Source organism: Microplitis mediator, chromosome 10, assembly GCF_029852145.1.
Source record: "Microplitis mediator isolate UGA2020A chromosome 10, iyMicMedi2.1, whole genome shotgun sequence".
Lineage (NCBI taxonomy): Eukaryota > Metazoa > Arthropoda > Insecta > Hymenoptera > Braconidae > Microplitis > Microplitis mediator.
This window is the reverse complement of record NC_079978.1, coordinates 19111100-19131992: the sequence shown is the minus strand read 5'-3', so window position 1 is coordinate 19131992 and position 20893 is coordinate 19111100. Positions and strand designations below refer to the sequence as shown.

At 29.0% G+C, this 20893-nt stretch overlaps 1 protein-coding gene across 7 annotated transcripts in view; it reads left to right on the top strand.

Moving 5' to 3' along the window:
- The window catches only part of LOC130676748 (glutamate receptor ionotropic, kainate 2-like), a 277423-nt gene extending 258162 nt beyond the window's left edge, over positions 1-19261 (top strand). For 3 of the 7 annotated variants that reach the window (XM_057483233.1, XM_057483230.1, XM_057483227.1), the window contains 8 exons: positions 707-811; positions 6680-6940; positions 11558-11755; positions 11838-12063; positions 13986-14150; positions 14244-14344; positions 18154-18399; positions 18526-19261. In XM_057483233.1, coding sequence (XP_057339216.1) covers positions 707-811; positions 6680-6940; positions 11558-11755; positions 11838-12063; positions 13986-14150; positions 14244-14344; positions 18154-18399; positions 18526-18600 — 1377 coding nt within the window. In that variant the 3' untranslated portion in view covers positions 18601-19261. Of the gene's footprint in view, positions 1-706; positions 812-6679; positions 6941-11557; positions 11756-11837; positions 12064-13985; positions 14151-14243; positions 14345-14546; positions 14613-18153; positions 18400-18525 lie in introns of those variants that run through there. The other 4 variants (XM_057483228.1, XM_057483229.1, XM_057483231.1 and 1 more) reach the window with 4 other exon arrangements.
- The last annotated feature ends 1632 nt before the right edge of the window (positions 19262-20893 follow it).

Below are 20893 nucleotides of genomic sequence, written 5' to 3'. Positions count from 1 at the left end.
CATTTGGGCACACGCGCACTCACGCACGCACACACATCCTCAGACACGCGCACACACAGACACTCTCACTCGCACACACACGCTGTTTAACAATTTAATATAAATTAATTTAAATGTTAAAACTCCGGACCGGAGTGAACTCGGAGTGAAATAAAATCCGCATCACTCCGAGATCACTCCGCTAAAAAAAAACTCCCAATTCACTCCGCATGCGGAGTGATTTTTTTTAAAACTCCGGAACTCCGAGTGGCGGAGTGAATCCGGAGTGAATTCGGATTTAATTTCACTCCGGATTTTTTACAGTGTTTTTATATTATTATTATTATTATTATTATTATTATTATTATTATTATTATTATTATTATTATTATTATTATTATTAAAATTATTATTATTTTATAATTGAAATTAATTTATTGTTATAAATAAAAAATACTTGGCTTATTTAAGTAATTGCACATATGCTTATATAGAATATGCATTAGAGTCCAGATTAGTTTTTGTGTAAATGTTAATAAAAACCCAGCACAAAATTATGCAAAAAATATTTTATTTTATACCAAATTTCATTTATTGTAATAATTAAAATTATTTTAATTTCTATTATTTTTTCTTTAAAGTCAATGTTTAAAAATAATATAAAAGAATAGTTTTATTGATTATATAATTTAGCATAATTAAATTAAAATAAAATTAATTTTTACAGAAGGCTGATTTAGCAGTAGGGTCAATGACTATAAATTATGCAAGAGAGAGTGTAATCGACTTTACGAAGCCATTTATGAACCTCGGAATCTCCATACTCTTTAAGGTAAGATTCAGATAAAACAAAATAAAAAATTTAATATATATATATGTTTAAAAATGAAAGAAAAAGAAGATTTTCAGAACAAAATGTAAATGTCTGTGGAGTTTTAATCGCACAGGCAGAATACCAGACTGTACTATTAGGGCAAGCAATTACGGACCTCTTGAGTAAACGTCGCGCATTTTAATATGAAATTTCCAAATAAACTTAGAATTTAATAGTTGCTATTAAAATCGCTATAGATAACACGAATACATATTTATTTTATTACTATTCTATGACTAGTTTAAATTTTCTTCGACAAAAAATAATTTTCGATGTTTATAAAAATCGCGTACGTGTGCAATAAATTTTCAAAAATTTTTATCTCAGTAAATATTTAAAAAAAGTAACATCAGGTATTTCCTGAAATCCGATTATTGGTTTCTTATTTCAATATAAAAATCAAATTTTGAATTTATTGAAAACGAAAAAAAGTTTGGAAAATCCAAAAGTGTACGTCTCAACGCTTATTTGATGACAAAAATAATCATTAATCAGATACTCATTATTTAAGTATATATAAATACTCCGGAAAAGTATTAAATAAAATAAAATAAAAGAAAAAGTTGTTTCAAATTCTCCCGCGAATAGTATTTATTTTACCGCGACTTAAGCGCCCCTCCACGTTCCAGCGAACAAACTAAAAAAATAATAACATTCTCTATACCAGGTATTTTTTTTTATGCCCCTGCGTGTAACAAATTTTACTGAAAAAAAAATTTCTTAAGTTTGTTTGTAAATTAATATTGTGATTTTTTTTGTATTTTTAATGACTAAAATGTTTAGAATTTGTGTAAAATGAAATAAGATAAAACTTAAATGATCGGAAGCGCCCATGTGTGGCCAAAGATTGAACTATTCATATATAGATACACAAGAAAGACTGTTCACTGTCAGTGAATTTATTCATTTTTTAATTAAATTACATTGAATTAGACGGTCATTTTAAATAGGCTATTACTCAGAATGATACTGAAGCGAATGAAAAAAAAATTGACTCAAAAAGTGAACTTTTTCGGGCGTTATCGTGACCACATACATCATCCGCACATACAGACAACCCCACGTCCACCGAAATATTTTTTCAAAACGGTTTTTTTTATACTATCTAGCAAAAATAGTGTTTTTTAATGTATCTACTGTCATAAAAAAGTGTCATTGTTGATATTTATCAACTCATTTAATATTCAAAGTGCAAAAAAGATCGGATAAAAGCAATTTAAGCCGAGATAATTGCTTGACTTTAAGAGGGTGAGAGTAAAGCACTACTCAAACGCTTCGCGTTGAGACGTACAATTATTGAGCCAAAAATTTTTTTCTGCTTCTACGAAATTTTAACTTTTTTTTTTTTTTTGATAATGCAAAATTTTACTTGAGCCACGAAACGCTTTTTTGTAGTTAACAAAACAGTTTTTATTTATTTACATTCAAGAAAATAGTACTTTTATAAAAGTTGTTTTTTTTCAGCGCGAAAAAATATCTTTTTAAATTTTTATAACCATGAAAAGGTTAGAATAAGCAAATTAAATAACAAATATTGATTAGTGACTTTCCCTGCATATAAAAGTTCGTTTTTTGAAAGTAAATACATTATTTCAAATGGTGAGCACTCTGTAATAACCGTCTAATTATGCTTATTTTAAGCTTAATAAAGGCCTTCTCCAAAGAACGGCGGTACGAATTCACTGGGAATCGGCAGTTTGGATCAGCTTGTTATTTCACGTTTAAAAGCATGGTAGTCATTTATCACGCACTTTGAAGTGTTAATTTTTCCATAAGGGTCCAGTAAAATCAACATACCTTAATGTGGGGAATGAGACTGCAACGCTTTTAAATGGAAGCATAGCACACCTGAATTTACAGTGAAATTTAATTGCAAACCGTTGGAAATTGGGAACGCAATTCATGTGACACGACGCGTTGTTTGACAGAGTACATGCGTACATAGAAAAAAAGGATTTCCTGGCGCAAAAAATTTTTTGCATTAATACTTGGAAACCTATTTTTTTCAATAACTGATTCTTAGCTAGCTGATTTATCAAATTATCTGTATATTTTATATTACTTATTTAAGACGGAACAAGATATGTTGATAGTGTTCGAGAAACAAAGCGAGGATATCATGAGGGGAACATGCCACTGGTCGGCAGTTCGTCACATGGATAGCCTCAGTCAAATTTATTGCGCAAAGGAACTAATACGTTTCATTTTCGTATTATTATGTTGTAATTTTATAGCGCGGTGAATAAATTAAAATCGATTTAAAACACCAAAATTGGTTACTGTATAAAATGGGGCGCAATAAAATGTTAAGTATTGAAGAAATTAATAAAATTAATTTTTTACTTAATCAAAATTTTTTCTCATCATGAAATCGCTAGAAGAGTGAATAGAAGTGCTAAAGTTATTAATAATTTCGTGAAAAACAATGAAAACTACGGAAAAAATTATAAAGGTCGAACGAAATTCGCAACAATGCCAAGGGAACGTCGAATGATAATTCGCGCGGGATCTAATTCCATTAAGACTGTGAGGCAAATAGCGGCAGAAGTTGGAACAGCAGCATCTATTTCAACTGTAACAAGAGTGATAAGACGGGCAAAGCATCTAAAGAGAATGAAATTGAAGAAAAAATCAGCTTTGAATCAAAAACACACATCAGCACGACTTTTATTTGTAAAAGAACATATGAGTTGGATAGATAAATGGCTACAAGTAATTTTTTCAGATGAAATAAAATTTAATTTAGATGGGCCTGATGGATGTAACTATTACTTTTATGATTTGCGGAAGGACGAAAAAATTTGATTAAGAATCAGATATTGAAAAAAATAGGTGAGGCTATCCAAGTGACGCGGACTGTATTTTGGCAAATTTTTCGAAAGTTGTATCATAAGTCCTATCCAAATAATTAAATTTTTGTTTTATTATATATGCTATTAACTTGTTTTACGGTCACATTGTTTACTATACTATATATTATGTGTGTTGTACATTACAACCCATAGGGAGTTCGAACTTCAGGGCCGAATAAATTTATAAAACTAACAAAAAAGTTAAACTAAAAACACTAATTTTACGTAATTTCCCTTCATGACACGTAATAACAAATGGTCGTTTTGTAGTCATTCAACATAATATATACAAAGCTTATTCTTATTCACTAATATGACTATAGTCATATACAGTAGTAGTATTATCAAATGATTCCATACGAAAATGACTACAATTTTCTCTACATGGCTTTAACTTTTTCTAAACCGATCAGTTTCCATGGTAAAATTTGAAAATATTTTACTAATTTATTGATATAAAAAATCCTGCGAAGAAAGATATGTCCTTAGTCGTCAAAATATGACATAAAATAATAAATATGGATCATTTAGAATGCTAGCAGATTTTGGTTAGTTCACAAACATTTAAAATTTAATGTACACTACATACATAAGCCCAAGAACTTTCAATGTCAATGTTTAATTAATAATTTATTATTTATAACTGTAAAGAGTAATTTTATGTAAACACTGATTTCATGTTAAGTTTAATGAATTTAAAATAAAGTTTAAATAACTCCACTTAACGCGTGCATATAAAACAAGCACTTAAGCACATACATAAATTCACTCATTTAAAACTCGGTGAGCAATCAGCAGAATTCATTAATAGAGTATATTGTGTGTTAACTTGTATACATTTATTTGGAACAAAAAAATTTTAATGAATAGAGAATGAGGTGTGTAAAACTTTTCAAATAGCTATCTATTTATATAGACAATAGCTACTTATTTCGATTGCTTTCTTTAAATCAATTGATCATACCTTATGGAATTAATTAAACACTTGACTGAGAGAAAAAAACATTAAATCCAAGTGATTATTTCTGTTCTTTTAAAAAAAAGGCAAAAGGTTACAATCAGTTAATTATTTAGCAATTGAGTACCAGGTAATTTTATTCTATCACGTGGCTGGTATGAGAATGTATCAAATATCTGATAGAATTACGAATTTATTAACTATTTCTATTATACTGAGCGGAAGTACTATACAGACTTGTTCATTGACCTGTTTGGCGTAGGGTAGGTCTGGGATTTTAAAGCGACAAGGGATTTGAGTCGGAAAATATGGGCTCTTGAATATTAGATGGCAGTGTATAAATCGCTTTGCCCACGTGTTCAATGGACATATAACAAACAAAAGATATTAATTACAAAAATAAAAAATAACAATATCATAATGAAACATGACTAATGTTGGTAATAATAGTTCAATTATTTGAAACTCATGTAGATGTTAATATTCATAATTCACAATGAATTTTGAATGAACTGACCAACGACTATTTACTACAAAAAGTGACGGCAAATGATTTTGAGGAAAAGATACAATAGACTCAATTTTTTTCCGCTATGATTTTCTTCCGTTGGAACCATTTGTTAGGTCATTTCTACATGGAAAAAAACAATCAGTAACAGTTACCGAAATAATCGGTAGCTGCTACCGATTAATTTTCGGTAGCTGCTACCAATTAATTTTCGGTGGCTGCTACCAATTAATTTTTGGTGGCTGCTACCGATTAATTTTCGGTAGCTGCTACTGATTAATTTTCGGTAGCTGCTACCAATTAATTTTCGGTGGCTGCTACCAATTAATTTTTGGTGGCTGCTACCGATTAATTTTCAGTAGCTGCTACTGATTAATTTTCGGTAACAGCTACCGATTACCAATCTAAGTCTAAGTCTAATAACCCAAATATTCTAAGCAACATTAGATAAAAAAGAATATCTAATAGTATTTTTGACAAAATTAACTTTTCATTAGTATAATACTTGAATCAAATTTTTAACTTCCCTCTAAGAAAATTGCAAATTTTCAAAAAAAGGGAAGTTATTGTTTTCGGTCCGATTTTCGAAAATCGAGTTTTCATCAGATGTCGACCTTTTGAGGTCCTAGGAAGCTATTCTGACTATTCCCGGATGGACGTCCGTGTGTATGTGTGTGTGCGTATGTAAACTTTTTTTGTCCGACGATATCTTTGGAACGAATCAACCGATTTAAACGTACTTGGTGGCAATCGAAAGAGCTCACTAAAACTTAGAATTGATTAGATTTTGGGGTCGATCGGTCATGTAGTTTACGAGTTATACGAAGAATGAAAATTAAAAATTTTTGTTGTTTTCGGTTTTTTGCGTATAACTTATAAACTACTTGCCCGAATCACCTCAAAATGTATTCAGTTTTAAGTCTTGTTGAGCTCTTTCGATTGCCACCAAAAACGTTCAAATCGGTTCATTCCATCTAGAGCTCGCGAGCTCAAAAATTTACAAGTAATAATTTTTCCGAGCTCCCCGATTTTTTTCTCCGTGATATAATTAAATTTTAGATACATAAAAAAAAGTTGATTAATTACAATTAATTTTATTAAGGAATTGATTATTTCTAATTATATTGTAAACAAATACATAAAAATATATACATGTACTTGTGAAAATGCAACTTTTATAGCATAAATGTCTCTTGGCTTCAGTTAACTGAAACATTTTAACCCGATCGATACTTGAGCGAATGGCGTATGTGAACTGAATCTTCAACGTGGGCAATTAAGCTCGTTAATTAACGTGTTAGCAAGAACATTTCTCTTTAATGCATCAACAATTCTAATTCAATTAAAATATTACTGCAACAATGACGATAACGTGAAATTATTAATGATTAAAACTCTGTTAAAATTTACTTTATTCACAAAAAAATGATAATCTACTGAAATTTGAAAACAGTTTATTTTCATTCAAATCAATTATGTAAGGTATTAATAATGGATATATATTATAGGTACCGACGAGTCACCCAGCTCGATTGTTCTCGTTCATGAATCCTTTGGCGATTGAAATCTGGCTGTACGTTCTCGCTGCTTACGTTTTGGTCTCCGTGACAATGTTCGTCGTCGCACGATTTAGTCCTTACGAGTGGAATAACCCACATCCGTGCCATTCGGGCCCGACGGAAATTGTCGAGAATCAATTCTCCTTGGCAAATAGTTTTTGGTTCACCATCGGAACGCTGATGCAGCAGGGTAGCGATCTAAATCCAAAGGTATTTCAGATTCTTTTTTTTTTTTCTATAATTCATTTCATGATTACTTCCTCTATAATAACCAAAAAAAATATTTTTCGGTGTTGAAAATATTTTACTTTGTGAATATTTTTACTTACTCGATCACTACTGATAGAGTGTTATTATTAATTAATTAAATTATTAGTGATTGAAATGGTGGGCGTAAAATTATGTGATTTTTAAATAAATTATGTATAATATAAACGAGCAACCTGTAACTACGTGACTGCCTAATTATCACTGCTAAATTAATAAAATACGCAGAAAAAAAGATTTCTTGCCGCAAAAAATTTTAATTCACACCAAGAAATTTTATGCATTATCAATTAAATACAAAAATTGTCTTGGGGAGAGAAAAGATTTTTTTGGTCAAGAAATAATTCCTTGCACCAAGTAATTTTTTCTAGTTCTAAATAAATTTTTGTTTTCAATTCACAATGCAAAAAATTTATTGGGGTAAGTAAAAATTTTCTTTAGGCGACTAAAGATTTTTTGTGTCAATGAATCCTTTTTTTTTCTATGCACACTTTTTTGGCTTTGAGAAGCTTCCTAATACCAAAAGGGAGTAGAAAAATCTGTCATTTTGGAATAAGTAACGCGATATAAATAAAATAGCTATATATTCAGTGACATTCAGTCATATTTAGTGACAGAATAATTAAAGTATTAATTTATTTAAAGAAAATAAATACGATCGTCTTTTTTCTCGCGTAATTTAAATGTAATTCGAATGATTTAGATAAATTTAATTATCTCAATACTCGGGAATTAAAAAGAGTTCAAAGTATGAAAAGGCACAAATTCAAGTCAAGACCTATCTAATGATACCAATTTCAATAACATTAACTAATTCTATCATATAGATATGGCGGGAACAAAATTTTCCTTATTCTCTTAATAACATAATAGAATAGATAATTATTTAAATAATTAAATAGCAAAATTGAAATTTCCTCAAGATAATATTCATTGAATTTTTATATTTTTTTATCTATAATACATTTTGCACGCCTCGGACGTGATAGCGGAGAGGTTGTGCTCTATAATCGACTTGTCGTGAAAACGGGATTTTCCTACCTTTAATCATTTCTGCTAATTTCATAAATCACCTCTGTGGAAAAAAAGTACACCAATGTCTAGAGAAAATTCTAAAGAATAGTTTGGATTTAATTAAAAATTTAATTTAGCTACACTATAATAAGAAAAAAATTATTTAACATGAGACTAGTTGGACGTGAATTGGGATGCCCGTGTGTGAGCAAGATATCTCTCGAAAAACTCAATTAATCAGTCCAATTTTGTTTTCAATAGCTTCAGATTTTAGTAGAATAAAAGACTTTTAAATATTACTACTGTAGTCCTTCTCGTTCATTTATTATCAATTAAAAACTGAAAACTGATTATGTTTACTAATGCTTAATCCGCCATTTTTCCCCCACAAATATAAGTAGGCATGATTATCATGAAACTTTGCTGATATTATAAGGCTCCACTTTTTTATTATATCGTGTGACAAAGCAACTTGTCAACTGTTATCCAAGTAACTAAATTAAAAAAAAAAAAAAAACATAAGGAATGTCTAGATGTTTATTAAAAAATTCTGTAATAAAGAAAAAACATTAATAATTAATTTTATTGTAATATGAGCGTTCGAGGCGTGCACTTTTGGATTTTCCAAATTTATTTTTTTTCTAATTTCTAGGCGTGTAATTTTTTTTCCACCGATTCAACACAGCCAAATTACACCGCCTACACCGGCGTTATTTCATTTTAACACCAAATTTATTGCCAAATCGAGTCCATTTTCAACACCGCTCTTTTTACAGTGTAGTTTTATTTTTTAAAATTATTTATTGAAATAAAGAACAAAAGGTTACGGTTGCCCCCTGCACGGAGAAAAAAAATAGGTGCTGCAACAGGATTTTCCTGTTACAGCAACAGGACACATCCTGTGGTAGCAACAGGACATAATCCTGTTGCAGCACCTATTTTTTTTTCCGTGTGAATATGCCGAACATCGTTAGTCGCCGCGATTTCACGATTTATTCGCATTAACATAAATTTAGAAAAAAAAATAAAGCGACTGAAATTATAGAAACTTTTTATGTCGAAATTCGTTTTAGTACACGAAGTACTGAATCGGTTTAGAAAAGTAATGATTAATATTTCTAAAATTATCATTAAAAAAAAAGGCGGGGATTCCCTCATAGCGCGACGGGCGAAAGGTTAATATATAATTTGCTTACCCTCACTATCTCATCCAAGTCAGCTCTCTGTTTTCGACAACTACACTTTGATTAAAAAAAAAAAAAAATAGTTGAGTATAAAATAGAAGATAAATTGACCTCTACTCGTTGCTTTAGCAAATAAATCACGATTGATATTTCACGTTGCTGCGATTGGTGACTATCTAAATTTATGACACAGACCAGCATTCAATCACAACTATATCGTTTTGCAAATACATTCATTATAAGTATATATTTTTTATACAATTATATATCTATATATATGAACACATACATGTACATGTTTCTAAAATCACTCAGTTTTCAATAATGAATTTTAAAAAAATAAATTCATATATGAAAATCAATCACTTTCATATAGTGATAGAGTTTTCATAAAATTTTTATTGAAATATGCTCACGAAGCATTCACAAGTATAACCAAATTGATTATTTTTATTTGTAAAAAAAAAGAAAAAATATATATATATATACTTATACAAAAGGAATATGAAATATAAGTGAGACAATTTTTCACAACGGCATATATTTTTTGTGGCGAACGATATATCTTTTGCACACATAGAAACGTGATGCTTTGCATTTTAGTTGCTGAGTGAATTCCATGTTTCTCTATCATCTGAAATGCTTACTTTAAAAAAAAATTCCACAAATGATATTTATAACCTTTTTTATGTTTAAAATCAATATTTAATAGCAAGTACACTCGGAAAAAACGAGCCTCGAAAATATTTAATATTTAATATATATTAGTAAAAAATACTAATAAAAATCAATGAATGCATTACTTTTACTATTTATTGCTAAATGTATAGTAGAAATTACAAAATAGTAATTAATACTATTGAAAAATTGTTATATTATTACTGTTATTAATAACTCATTTGTATTCTTTATTAATCGAACAGTGAATCTTATAAAGAAATTGTTAAATTATTATCAAACGTTTAGTATTATATATTTTATTCAACGCATGCCTGATTATCGCGACTTATCATATCTGCAAAGCAAACGCTAAATGACCGTTGACCGATCGGTGGTTAATAATTCGACAAAAAGTAAATGGCGTCCCATGTTCCTGGAGTCATAAACACTGCAATTGAATCCATAAACACATTTATCAAAAGTCATTATCAACCGTTCTCAAAAACAAACTCTACTATTATCACTAAAGCAAATAATCTCGACACTAAATGTATTCAGAATGAGTAGTACAATCAATCTAACAACTTTTATTTCAGTGCCTAGGTATGAATACCTTGGTTATTTTTTATTAATTAGAATCAATAAGAAATGTGTGGTGAGAGAAGTCAAGAACTAGTATCATATAGAACCCCACCTGATTTAGGGTTTACTTTGCTGATATAATAAGTCGCAAAAATCAGACAATTAATGAATAAAGTATAAGACATAGCACGTGGGTTAAGTCTTTATCCGTCAAACACAATGTTTCGAGTATTCGCCTCCAGTGCGCACTAAGCATTCGCTGGCACTCGTGCGTGTGCACCTACGACTCGTGTTAAAAACATTGTGCTTTTCGTATAAAGACTCACTTAACCCACTCGCTATTCAATGTACTATTATTATACGATTTAACGATTTCCACTCTGTAAAAATATAAAAATTAACTAAAAATATGCATTCAATGTTCTACAGTATGCAAAAATTACGATCTGCTTAGTAAATTCTGTAAACCAGATTAATAATGTAGTATTAAGTATTATACAGCAACTAAAAATTACTAAGCGGTTTGTAATTTTTCGAACGCAGATCGATAAAATTAATAATTGTCAGAGATTGAGTATACGAATATGTATTACAAGTTCAGAGACCTTCGTTTAAAAGAGACATCGGACCGACAGACTGAGGACAGGATTCGCACGCGGGAGATCAGGGTTCGAATCCCGGTCTAGTCAAGTGATTTTTAATATAAAAATTGATACCAAAACAATACAAATGACATAAATATTAATAACAATAGTAATAATAAAAAGTTGAAGAACTAATAAAAATTAAATTTGATTTATTTCCATTCTAATGTATATATAGTAACATTTACTAAACGTATACTCAAGTTTACTAATACAGTTTATATTTATTTCTGTATTCAAATAATAAAAATTACTAAATAAAAATAAAAATTAAGTTCTTACGATGGTAAAAATTACATAATTTCTGTAGCGTTTTAAGTTTACAATATAAATTAAGTAATTTTAACTCATATTTGTAAACAAAATTCCCTACATAAAAATATATTATCGGTGGAAACTTTACTTGATGTTAAAAAGAGAAAAAAAATTTTTTATCGATTTGATAAACAAATGAATAATTTTATAATAATTTCTAGGCAACGAGTACTCGGATTGTAGGGGGAATTTGGTGGTTCTTCACCCTAATAATAATTTCATCATACACCGCAAATCTTGCTGCATTTTTAACTGTCGAGCGAATGATTACGCCAATAGAAAATGCTGAAGATCTTGCTGGGCAAACGGATATTACTTATGGGACACTTGACAGCGGAAGCACCATGACATTTTTTCGAGTAACTTGATTGCATATTGAAGTATAAATTTATAATAATTTATTAATAATTATATTTAATAATAAAAATTGAATTTCGAAAGGACTCAATGATTGAAACTTACAAAAAAATGTGGCGTTTTATGGAAAATAAAAAACCATCAGTATTTGTATCTACATATGAAGAAGGAATCCAGCGGGTACTACAGGGTGACTACGCATTCTTAATGGAATCAACAATGCTAGACTATATTGTACAACGTGATTGTAATCTCACCCAGATTGCTGGACTACTTGATAGCAAAGGATATGGAATTGCGACACCAATGGGTATAATAATTATCTTTTATTCGTAGTAAAGTAGTCAGCCTTGTTTTCGGTCTCCAAAAAAATAAGTATTTCGAAAAAAAAAGATACTTTTGAAAAGTTATTTGAAATAAAAGAATTTGAAAAATAGCTGACCTAAAAACTTCCCGCTTTTTTCGCGACTACACTGAGAAAATTAAATAATAGAAACTATCTAGTTATGGTAGAATTTTTTACCATCAATAGATAGTAGTGAATACTATCTAGATGATTATATAAATCATCTAGATTGTAACATTCACCATATTTATAATAATTGTTACAATGCTGTATGGTAACTAGAGTTAATTATTATTATTATTCTAAATAGTTATATTTATAATCCAGATGGTAACAGTTACCATCAGAAATTATAATAGTTACCATCTAAGGTAAGTAGAGTAACAATTAATTCAATTATAATGAAACCGTCAGACGAACCATCATTTTACAAGGTTAAAAAAATACTAAATGTTAATAATGACCAAATTTTATTTATTACTCAGTACTTGAATGATTCTTATTTTGATGAGCATACTCAATCATTCAAAGTTATTGACAGAAGCTCTCTCGCTTGGAAATTTTTATTTTACGCTGATCTAGACGACTGTACAGTAACTTATTTCATTATTTTTAACAATAAAGTGTACATTACTAAATTATGGATTTAAATAGAAAATATTTGTTTACAATTTAAAAGTAAAATTAAAATAGGGCTCGTACGCCAATGAAGAGTTTACAATATAAATAATTTTAATACTTGTGTTTTAACTTTTTAAAAATTTTCATTTTCTTGTAAAAATTTTACAAATAAAACTTTAGTATGTTTGTCATCATATTTGTATTCGAAAATTTACAATTTTGCAGCAGAACTTAAAAATTATTTAATTTCCGATCAATTTTTTCATAGCATTCAATAATATTAATTAACATCCTTGATAGTAAATATTATCATCCTGATAGTAAATATTACCACCTTGATAGTAACTGTTATCATCCTGATGGTAGCTGTTATCATCCTGATGGTAACTGGTATTATCTGATGGTAACTGTTATTATCCTGATGGTAATTGTTATTATCTGATGGTAACTGTTATCATCCTGATGGTAACTTTTATTATCTGATGGTAACTGTTATCATCCTGATGGTAACTGTTATTATCTGATGGTAACTGTTATCATCCTGATGGTTACTTTTATTATCTGATGGTAACTGTTATCATCCTGATGGTTACTTTTATTATCTGATGGTAACTGTTATCATCCTGATGGTAACTGTTATTATCTGATGGTAACTGTTATCATCCTGATGGTAACTTTTATTATCTGATGGTAACTGTTATCATCCTGATGGTTACTTTCATTATCTGATGGTAACTGTTATCATCCTGATGGTAACTGTTATTATCCTGATGGTAATTGTTATTATCTGATGGTAACTGTTATCATCCTGATGGTAACTTTTATTATCTGATGGTAACTGTTATCATCCTGATGGTAACTGTTATTATCTGATGGTAACTGTTATCATCCTGATGGTTACTTTTATTATCTGATGGTAACTGTTACCATCCTGATGGTAGCTGTTATCATCCTGATGGTAACTGTTATTATCTGATGGTAATTGTTATCATCCTGATGGTAACTGTTATTATCTGATGGTAACTGTTATCATCCTGATATTATTAATTCTATTAAAAAAAATTATAACACTAACTATTTTTGCACTGAAAAACGTTACAATCATTCTAGATGATTGAAATTAAAAATTAAGCATAATAAACACAATCACTTAATTTTCTCCGTGTAGTTCTAAAAACTTTTTTCCGAGTACACTGGAGTGACCGCTTGACTGTAAATTCATCAATTGATGATTTGTTATACTATTGATTCCTTATCAATCACAGGTTCGCCATGGCGAGATAAAATTTCATTGGCAATATTAGAGCTCCAGGAGAAAGGGGAAATTCAAATGTTGTATGACAAATGGTGGAAAACTCCCGGAGATACTTGTATGAGAACTGAAAAAGGCAAAGAAAACAAAGCTAATGCTTTAGGTATTTCTAATATAGGTATGTAACTATTTATGTATAAATTATTATTTCAAATAAATTTAATATATTTATTGTTATAATAAAATTTATGTTTTTTATTTAACATTGAAGGTGGAATATTTGTCGTTTTATTATGTGGACTTGCATTTGCTGTATTAGTTGCAATATTTGAATTTTGTTATAATTCAAAACGAAATTCCATATCTGAACGGGTAAGTTGGAACAAATATAAACGTTGCCAGAAAACATGACGACGTGCATTTTTCCATTCGCATTTTACACTTACATTTATTATAGTTGGCATGAATTCAAGTTACATTTATTTCTGCTATTAAATTTATAATAAAAAATTAAAAAAAAAACTATAATACAATAAAAAAAATTTATTTGATCTGTTTGCATGACCTATATTAGCATGAACTTATCGACTGAAGCATGCTAATCAACTAATCACTCTCCAGGAATTAATTGTGAGTAAAGGTGAGTTTTTAAATTATAATCAAGGCAGTATTCTACTTTAATAACTCGAAAAAAATTATTTTTTATGAGCCCTAGTGGATCTGCATTACGGTAAATTACCGCAATTTACCGCAAATTTGTCGCATTCTACGGTAGATAGCGGCAAATCGCGGCAAAATGCCGTAATTTACGGTATTCAGAAAATTACCATAGCATACGGCAATTTTCCGTAAAGTGGCCAGTTAACGGAAAAATCCCGCACTTTGATTGCAGACTTCCGCAATATTGCCGTGAATTTATATTGAATTGCCGCAATTTAACCGCAAATTTGCAGTAAAACGCGGTAATTTACAATACCAAAGACCAAACAAAATTATTGTGCAAGTTTGAGCCCTTAATATTGATATTAAGAGGTGTATCGTTACGACTATTAGTTTTTTGACTGAAATTTCATTTTTTACCCAAAACTTGTAAGTCATCTATCTGAAAAATTTCAGCAATATATATTCTTAAAGGAAATTGAATTCCCTACAAAAAATGTCTCTTAGTAAATTGACGTAAAACGAGCCGTTTCTTTGTAACCGTGCCTTGAATATTGATTTGTTTTTTAAATTCTTTGTTTCTATTTTGGATTTTTGTAACTACTAGAAATATTAAAATTTTTTTCAGTCAAGATACATATTCTTGAAGGAAATTTAATGCTCTACAAAAAAGGTCTCTTAACATTTTTTTCTAAGTTCACTCCTTCAAAAGTTATTCAGGTTATTAAAGTCGTTTTGACTCAACTTCAACCTTGAATAACTTTCGAAGGAGTGAATTTAGCAAAAAATGTTAAGAGACCTTTTTTGTAGAGCATTAAATTTCCTTCAAGAATATGTATCTTGACTAAAAAAATTTTTAATATTTCTAGTAGTTACAAAAATTCAAAATAAAAACAAACAATTTAAAAATATATCGATGTTTAAGGCACCGTTACAAGAAAACGGCTCGTTTTACGTCAATTTACTAAGAGAGATTTTTTGTAGGGAATTCAATTTCCTTTAAGAATATCCATTGCTCAAATTTTTCAGATAGATGACTTACAAGTTTTGGGTAAAAAATGAAATTTCAGTCAAAAAACTAATGGTCGTAACGATACACCTCTTAATATCAATATTAAGGGCTCAAACTTGCACAATAATTTTTTTTGGTCATCGGGAATAATATTTTCACAGTATCGAAAAAAAAAAGAAACAGTCAATTTTTTTAGCCCAATCTAATATACATGTATGACTTATTAGGCTTAACAAATACACTATTATAGTACATTTGAAAGTCTCGGGGCAGGCCTGCAGGGTCAGGTGGTTTTCAGATTTTTTTTTCTTTCTAAACGTAATTGTAAGTACATTCAAAGAAGTTTGATTAGGCAGTTCTTTGAACTTTGAAACAATGATAGTCTTAAAATAACATAAATCTGGGTCATTATTGCATGCCATTATTTTGAAGATAAATTGAAATACATTTTTAAGCACAGCTTGAGTGTTTAAAAAATATAAGTACTGGTAACTTTGATGAGGATCCTTGAAAGTTTCCGCTGTCGAAATAATAAAGGGCATCATTAAAAGTATGATTGTCAGCTCATTAGACAATATGTTTTGAAAATTATGATGGCCGAATGAGCTACCCGACTTAATAGTCTTTACTTCATTCTGAAATATTCATAGAAACTCGAGTCTGAATCGATTTTGACCTAAATCGGGCAAACAATTCACGAGTGATCCGAGGTGTAATTTTTTTTAACATTTAATTTTTGGAAAACTTGAAAATTACTTGAGATATTAATCTCGAAATTCTGCCGAATCTAAAGTAAAATCATTTAATTGGATTGACGCAAAAAATATATAAATCGGTAACAATTCACAAACGCCAATGATCAGTAACAATTTTTGAAAATCTTTTCACTTAAGGAAGTTCGACCGAATCTAATGTGAAAAAAAATTTTCCAACTTTAAGATTTGAAACTTAGTATACATGTAAAGAAGTACTTCATCTACACTGATAGAAAAACTATCTTGATTCAAGAAAAATTTTTTCTTCAAAATGTGGTTCTTGTTTCAAAATTTTTAATTGTTTTAATTCTAGAAATAAGTCCTTGAACCAAAAAATTGAAATTCTCGGATAGAGAAAAAAAATTCTTTGTTTGAGAATTTGATTTTTCGATGAAGCCTTTTTTGTTTTGAAACAAAATTCTGACATATTTCGTTCAAGAATTTCTTGCTCTTGGATTAAGATAGGCAAAATCTAGGTTTAAGACATTACCGACTCGTTTCGAAAATGGCGCGGTTTTTAAATCAAGATATCAATTTACTCAGCTTGAAAAAAACCTTTTTTTTTTATTTTAAAAATAAAAAGTTGTAAAGTGATTTTTTAGGACTACATTCATCTACTTCAGATATGTTAAAGTAGAAATTTATTTAAAAAAAAAATTTTTTTTTTTCATTACTTTAAAAACATCTTCTATCAAGGAATTATTACTTGAACCAAAAATTTAAAGTTCTTAAAATAATAATACGACATTTTTAGTTGAAGACAAGTGGTCTTGCTTGAAGAATTCGATAGTATCGATTGAAGATAATATAGTTTCGGGTCAAGACACGAGAGTTATCCATCGAAGATACAAAATCTATAGAGCCAAGAAAATCTAAATCAAGACAAGAATTTCTTAAAGCAAGACAATTGGTTTTCTTCAGAAATAAATTCTTGGCTCAAGAAAATATTTCTTGAGTCAATATAAATTTTCTATCAGTGTATGTATTCTCAAAATTTGAATATGATCCACCGTCTAGTTTTTTAGAAAAAAAGATTTAAAAATGACGTTTTTAAAGTTCTTATACACAGACTCTTATGGCAGACAAGCTTCCGTCATGACTTATTCGATTTTTTTCATTACTAACCTCTCAAGTTTAAGAAATAAAAATCCACATGCCATAAACTTGAATGTTTTTAGAATATGATAAAATTTTAACAATATCGTGTTACCGTTGTAATTATTTAAATAATTAAAGTTGAACTTTATTATTTAATCTCGTTCATCGACAGAGATAAATATTATTGAGGGTTTGGAAACGTCGCGGAAGCAGCTGAGAAAAAAAACAAAGATAGAAATACATTAATAAGAGAGACGAGATTAGAAATAAATTTTTCCCGCTCTAATTTGAATATCGATGTGTAAGAAGTTAGAACGCGCTGTTGCCAAATCTTTTTATTAAATCATATGAGTCAAAAATAACCAAGTAATTTCATTACTTTCTTTAATTAAATAAGTAATAAATATCAATTTATGAATTCGTTATGTTATATAAATTAAAATAACGAATTTTTATAACTATTAGGAGAATTTAGAAAACGAAAAAATTCAAACACTACTTTGACTCACTAGTTTCGGTCGAACCTCCTTAAAGACAACAGTAAAGTTTTATAATAATTTACAAAACCAATAATTTTTCAAGTTCATTTTTCAAAATTTCATAGTGAAAAGATAAAAATAAATGAATCACTAACAATAATTTCGTTTTCAATATAGTCATCATCAACTGTACAACCACCTCCTACATGCTCAGGCTCACTGCAAGCAATTCCGCAGAGTATGCAACAGCAGAATCAGCAGCAGGAATCTCTTTGCACTGAAATGATGCGTGAACTCTATCATGCACTACGCTGTCGACCATCGTCTCATAGACGACGAGCATGCGAGAAATGTTTGACCCATGTTGTGGGTTACCCATTAGACAATTTTACTACGGCCCCTTTCAATGGAATGAGATCTCAGGTGAATTGTACTCAAGATCATTTAATCATTCTAGTCCATGATGAATTTAATTCAACATTATATTAGATATGATTAAAAAAAATTTTTTCTTTATCTTTCATACTTTAATACGTAATTTTTTTACAGCAGAGCAGCCTAAGAGTGTCAAATGAATTACCGCCATCTCACCTTCACTTACATCATAATACTTCACATGATTAAGAAGGACATAAATAATTAAACAAATAAAACAATCAGATCTAAAAAAGTTTGTCATTGTAAATGAAATAACTACTAAATAATTTGATAATTTATTATAAATTTTAAATGTATATTATTCGATTTAAATAATTGTAGCATTTTGAGAAATCATTTAATACAGAAATGTTACACTCAATTAACTCGAATTGTATGAAAAAATACACATAGAATTAGTTAAGTTATCAAAGTTCATCGATTGTGATCTCAAACAATTATCAGTGGTTTCGTTATAAAACCGGATGATTACCTTTAATTTTGCATGGTACTGGTAATTATTACTGAATGATTTTTGCAGTTGTGTTATCAAGAATAGTCACTACCGTCTCTAGCCAATTTTAAGAAAAAGTTCTACAACATCCCGGACTTCTTTGTAAATACAAATCGCGTAAATATATATAATTATTAGTTAAATATATTCATAAAAAAAAATATTAATAATAATAACGATTATAACTAATAATAGTAATAATAATAATAATAACTATAATTATAATAATAAAAATTATAATAATAATAATAATAATAATAATTATTATTATTATTATTATTATTATTATTATTATTATAATAAATTTAGAAACAATTATTCAATGTTTTATATTATTTTTTTGTACATACGAATTTGAATCCTAAATAAATAAATAAATAAATATATCAATATAGAGCATTACATGCCAAATTAGACACCTCAGAATTTTATAAATTTCCGATTTCACTTAACATGTCCTTTAAAAGTGCTAGGATGCTATTCTGACATTTTCAGAGCGATGTCTGTATGTGTTTATGTGTGTGTGTGTATGCCCGTGAAAAAATATTCTGATCAGACTATATCAGGCCTGATATGGAAATTGGCCATATCAGACTATATATGCTTTGATATAAGTAATAAATATCAATAAATTTTTATTGTGTATAAAAAAATCTATCGTGTTCAACTTTCATGACACATCTTTTCGAATACAATTTGAGGTAACTTGATATTTTTAACCTCTATAAAGGCTTATCAAATTATATCAAGTCTGATCAGGATTTTTATTCACAGGTATATCAATTTATATATATATATATATATATATCAGACTATATAAAGTCATATCGAGTTATATCAAGCCTGATCAGGGATTTTTTTTGTAAGTATATCAAAGTATATATAACTTTGTAAGGTTATATCAGGCCATATTAGGACCTATTAGAAATAAATATAACATTATATATGAGCTTATCAAGCTATATCAAGTCTGATGTAGACATATCAAATTGATAAGGCTTGATCTGGCCTGATATGGCCAATTTTCATATCAGGCCAGATCAGGACCTATCAAAAATCAAATATGGACATATCAGATCATATCAGGCCAGATATGAATATATCAAAAATTTTGATATGGCCTTATCAGCTCATATCAAGCCTGATCAGAATATTTTTTCACGGGTGTGTGTCTAAACCTCTCATATCTTTTTAATGAATGAACCGATTTAGATGGTTCTTGTGGCATTCGAAAGATTCCTTTTGAACTTAGATTTTAAGAAAATTTTAGATCATTTAGTGAAATAGACTATGAGATATTTAAGAAATACGAAAAAAACAAATTTTATTTTTTCTTTTTTTTTGATATTTTGAAAACTGTCTGATCGATCAATTCCAAAATCTAATCGGCTCTAGAACTTGATTAAAACATTCGATTGCTGCCAAGAACGTCCCAATCAGATAATCCGTTCGAAAGATATTGTCCACGAAATAATAAATGTAAAACCTATATCTGCTTTTTTCATTGAATAACATCATAATTATTGAACGACATTACTCAAAACTAATATGTTCTTCTTTATATAAGTCATTGGAAATTACTGCTTAAAAATCGTCATGTTCGCTCGTATCACGACATACTTACACGATATAGATAAAACGTATGACGTAAATACTTATTTTTGAGCTAATCATTGAACGAAATTGTGAATTAATATATAAAAAACGCTCATTCATTAATTATATTGGATTCAAAAATTTTTAAACTTTAACGTAAAACGTAACCATTTTGAGCTTGAAAGCTCATAAAAAACGGGAAACAATTGAATTTTCGAGCTCGAAAACATTAGCATAAATACATTTTATATCTCGAAAACAGCGAGCAGTTTGGGGGCTGGCCTGCGGAGCCAACCGATGCACAAATATTTTTTTTTATTAGTTAAAGTCAATATAAAAAATCTCATAAATTTTTACGACAAATTTAATGTTTTCAGATATATGAATTTT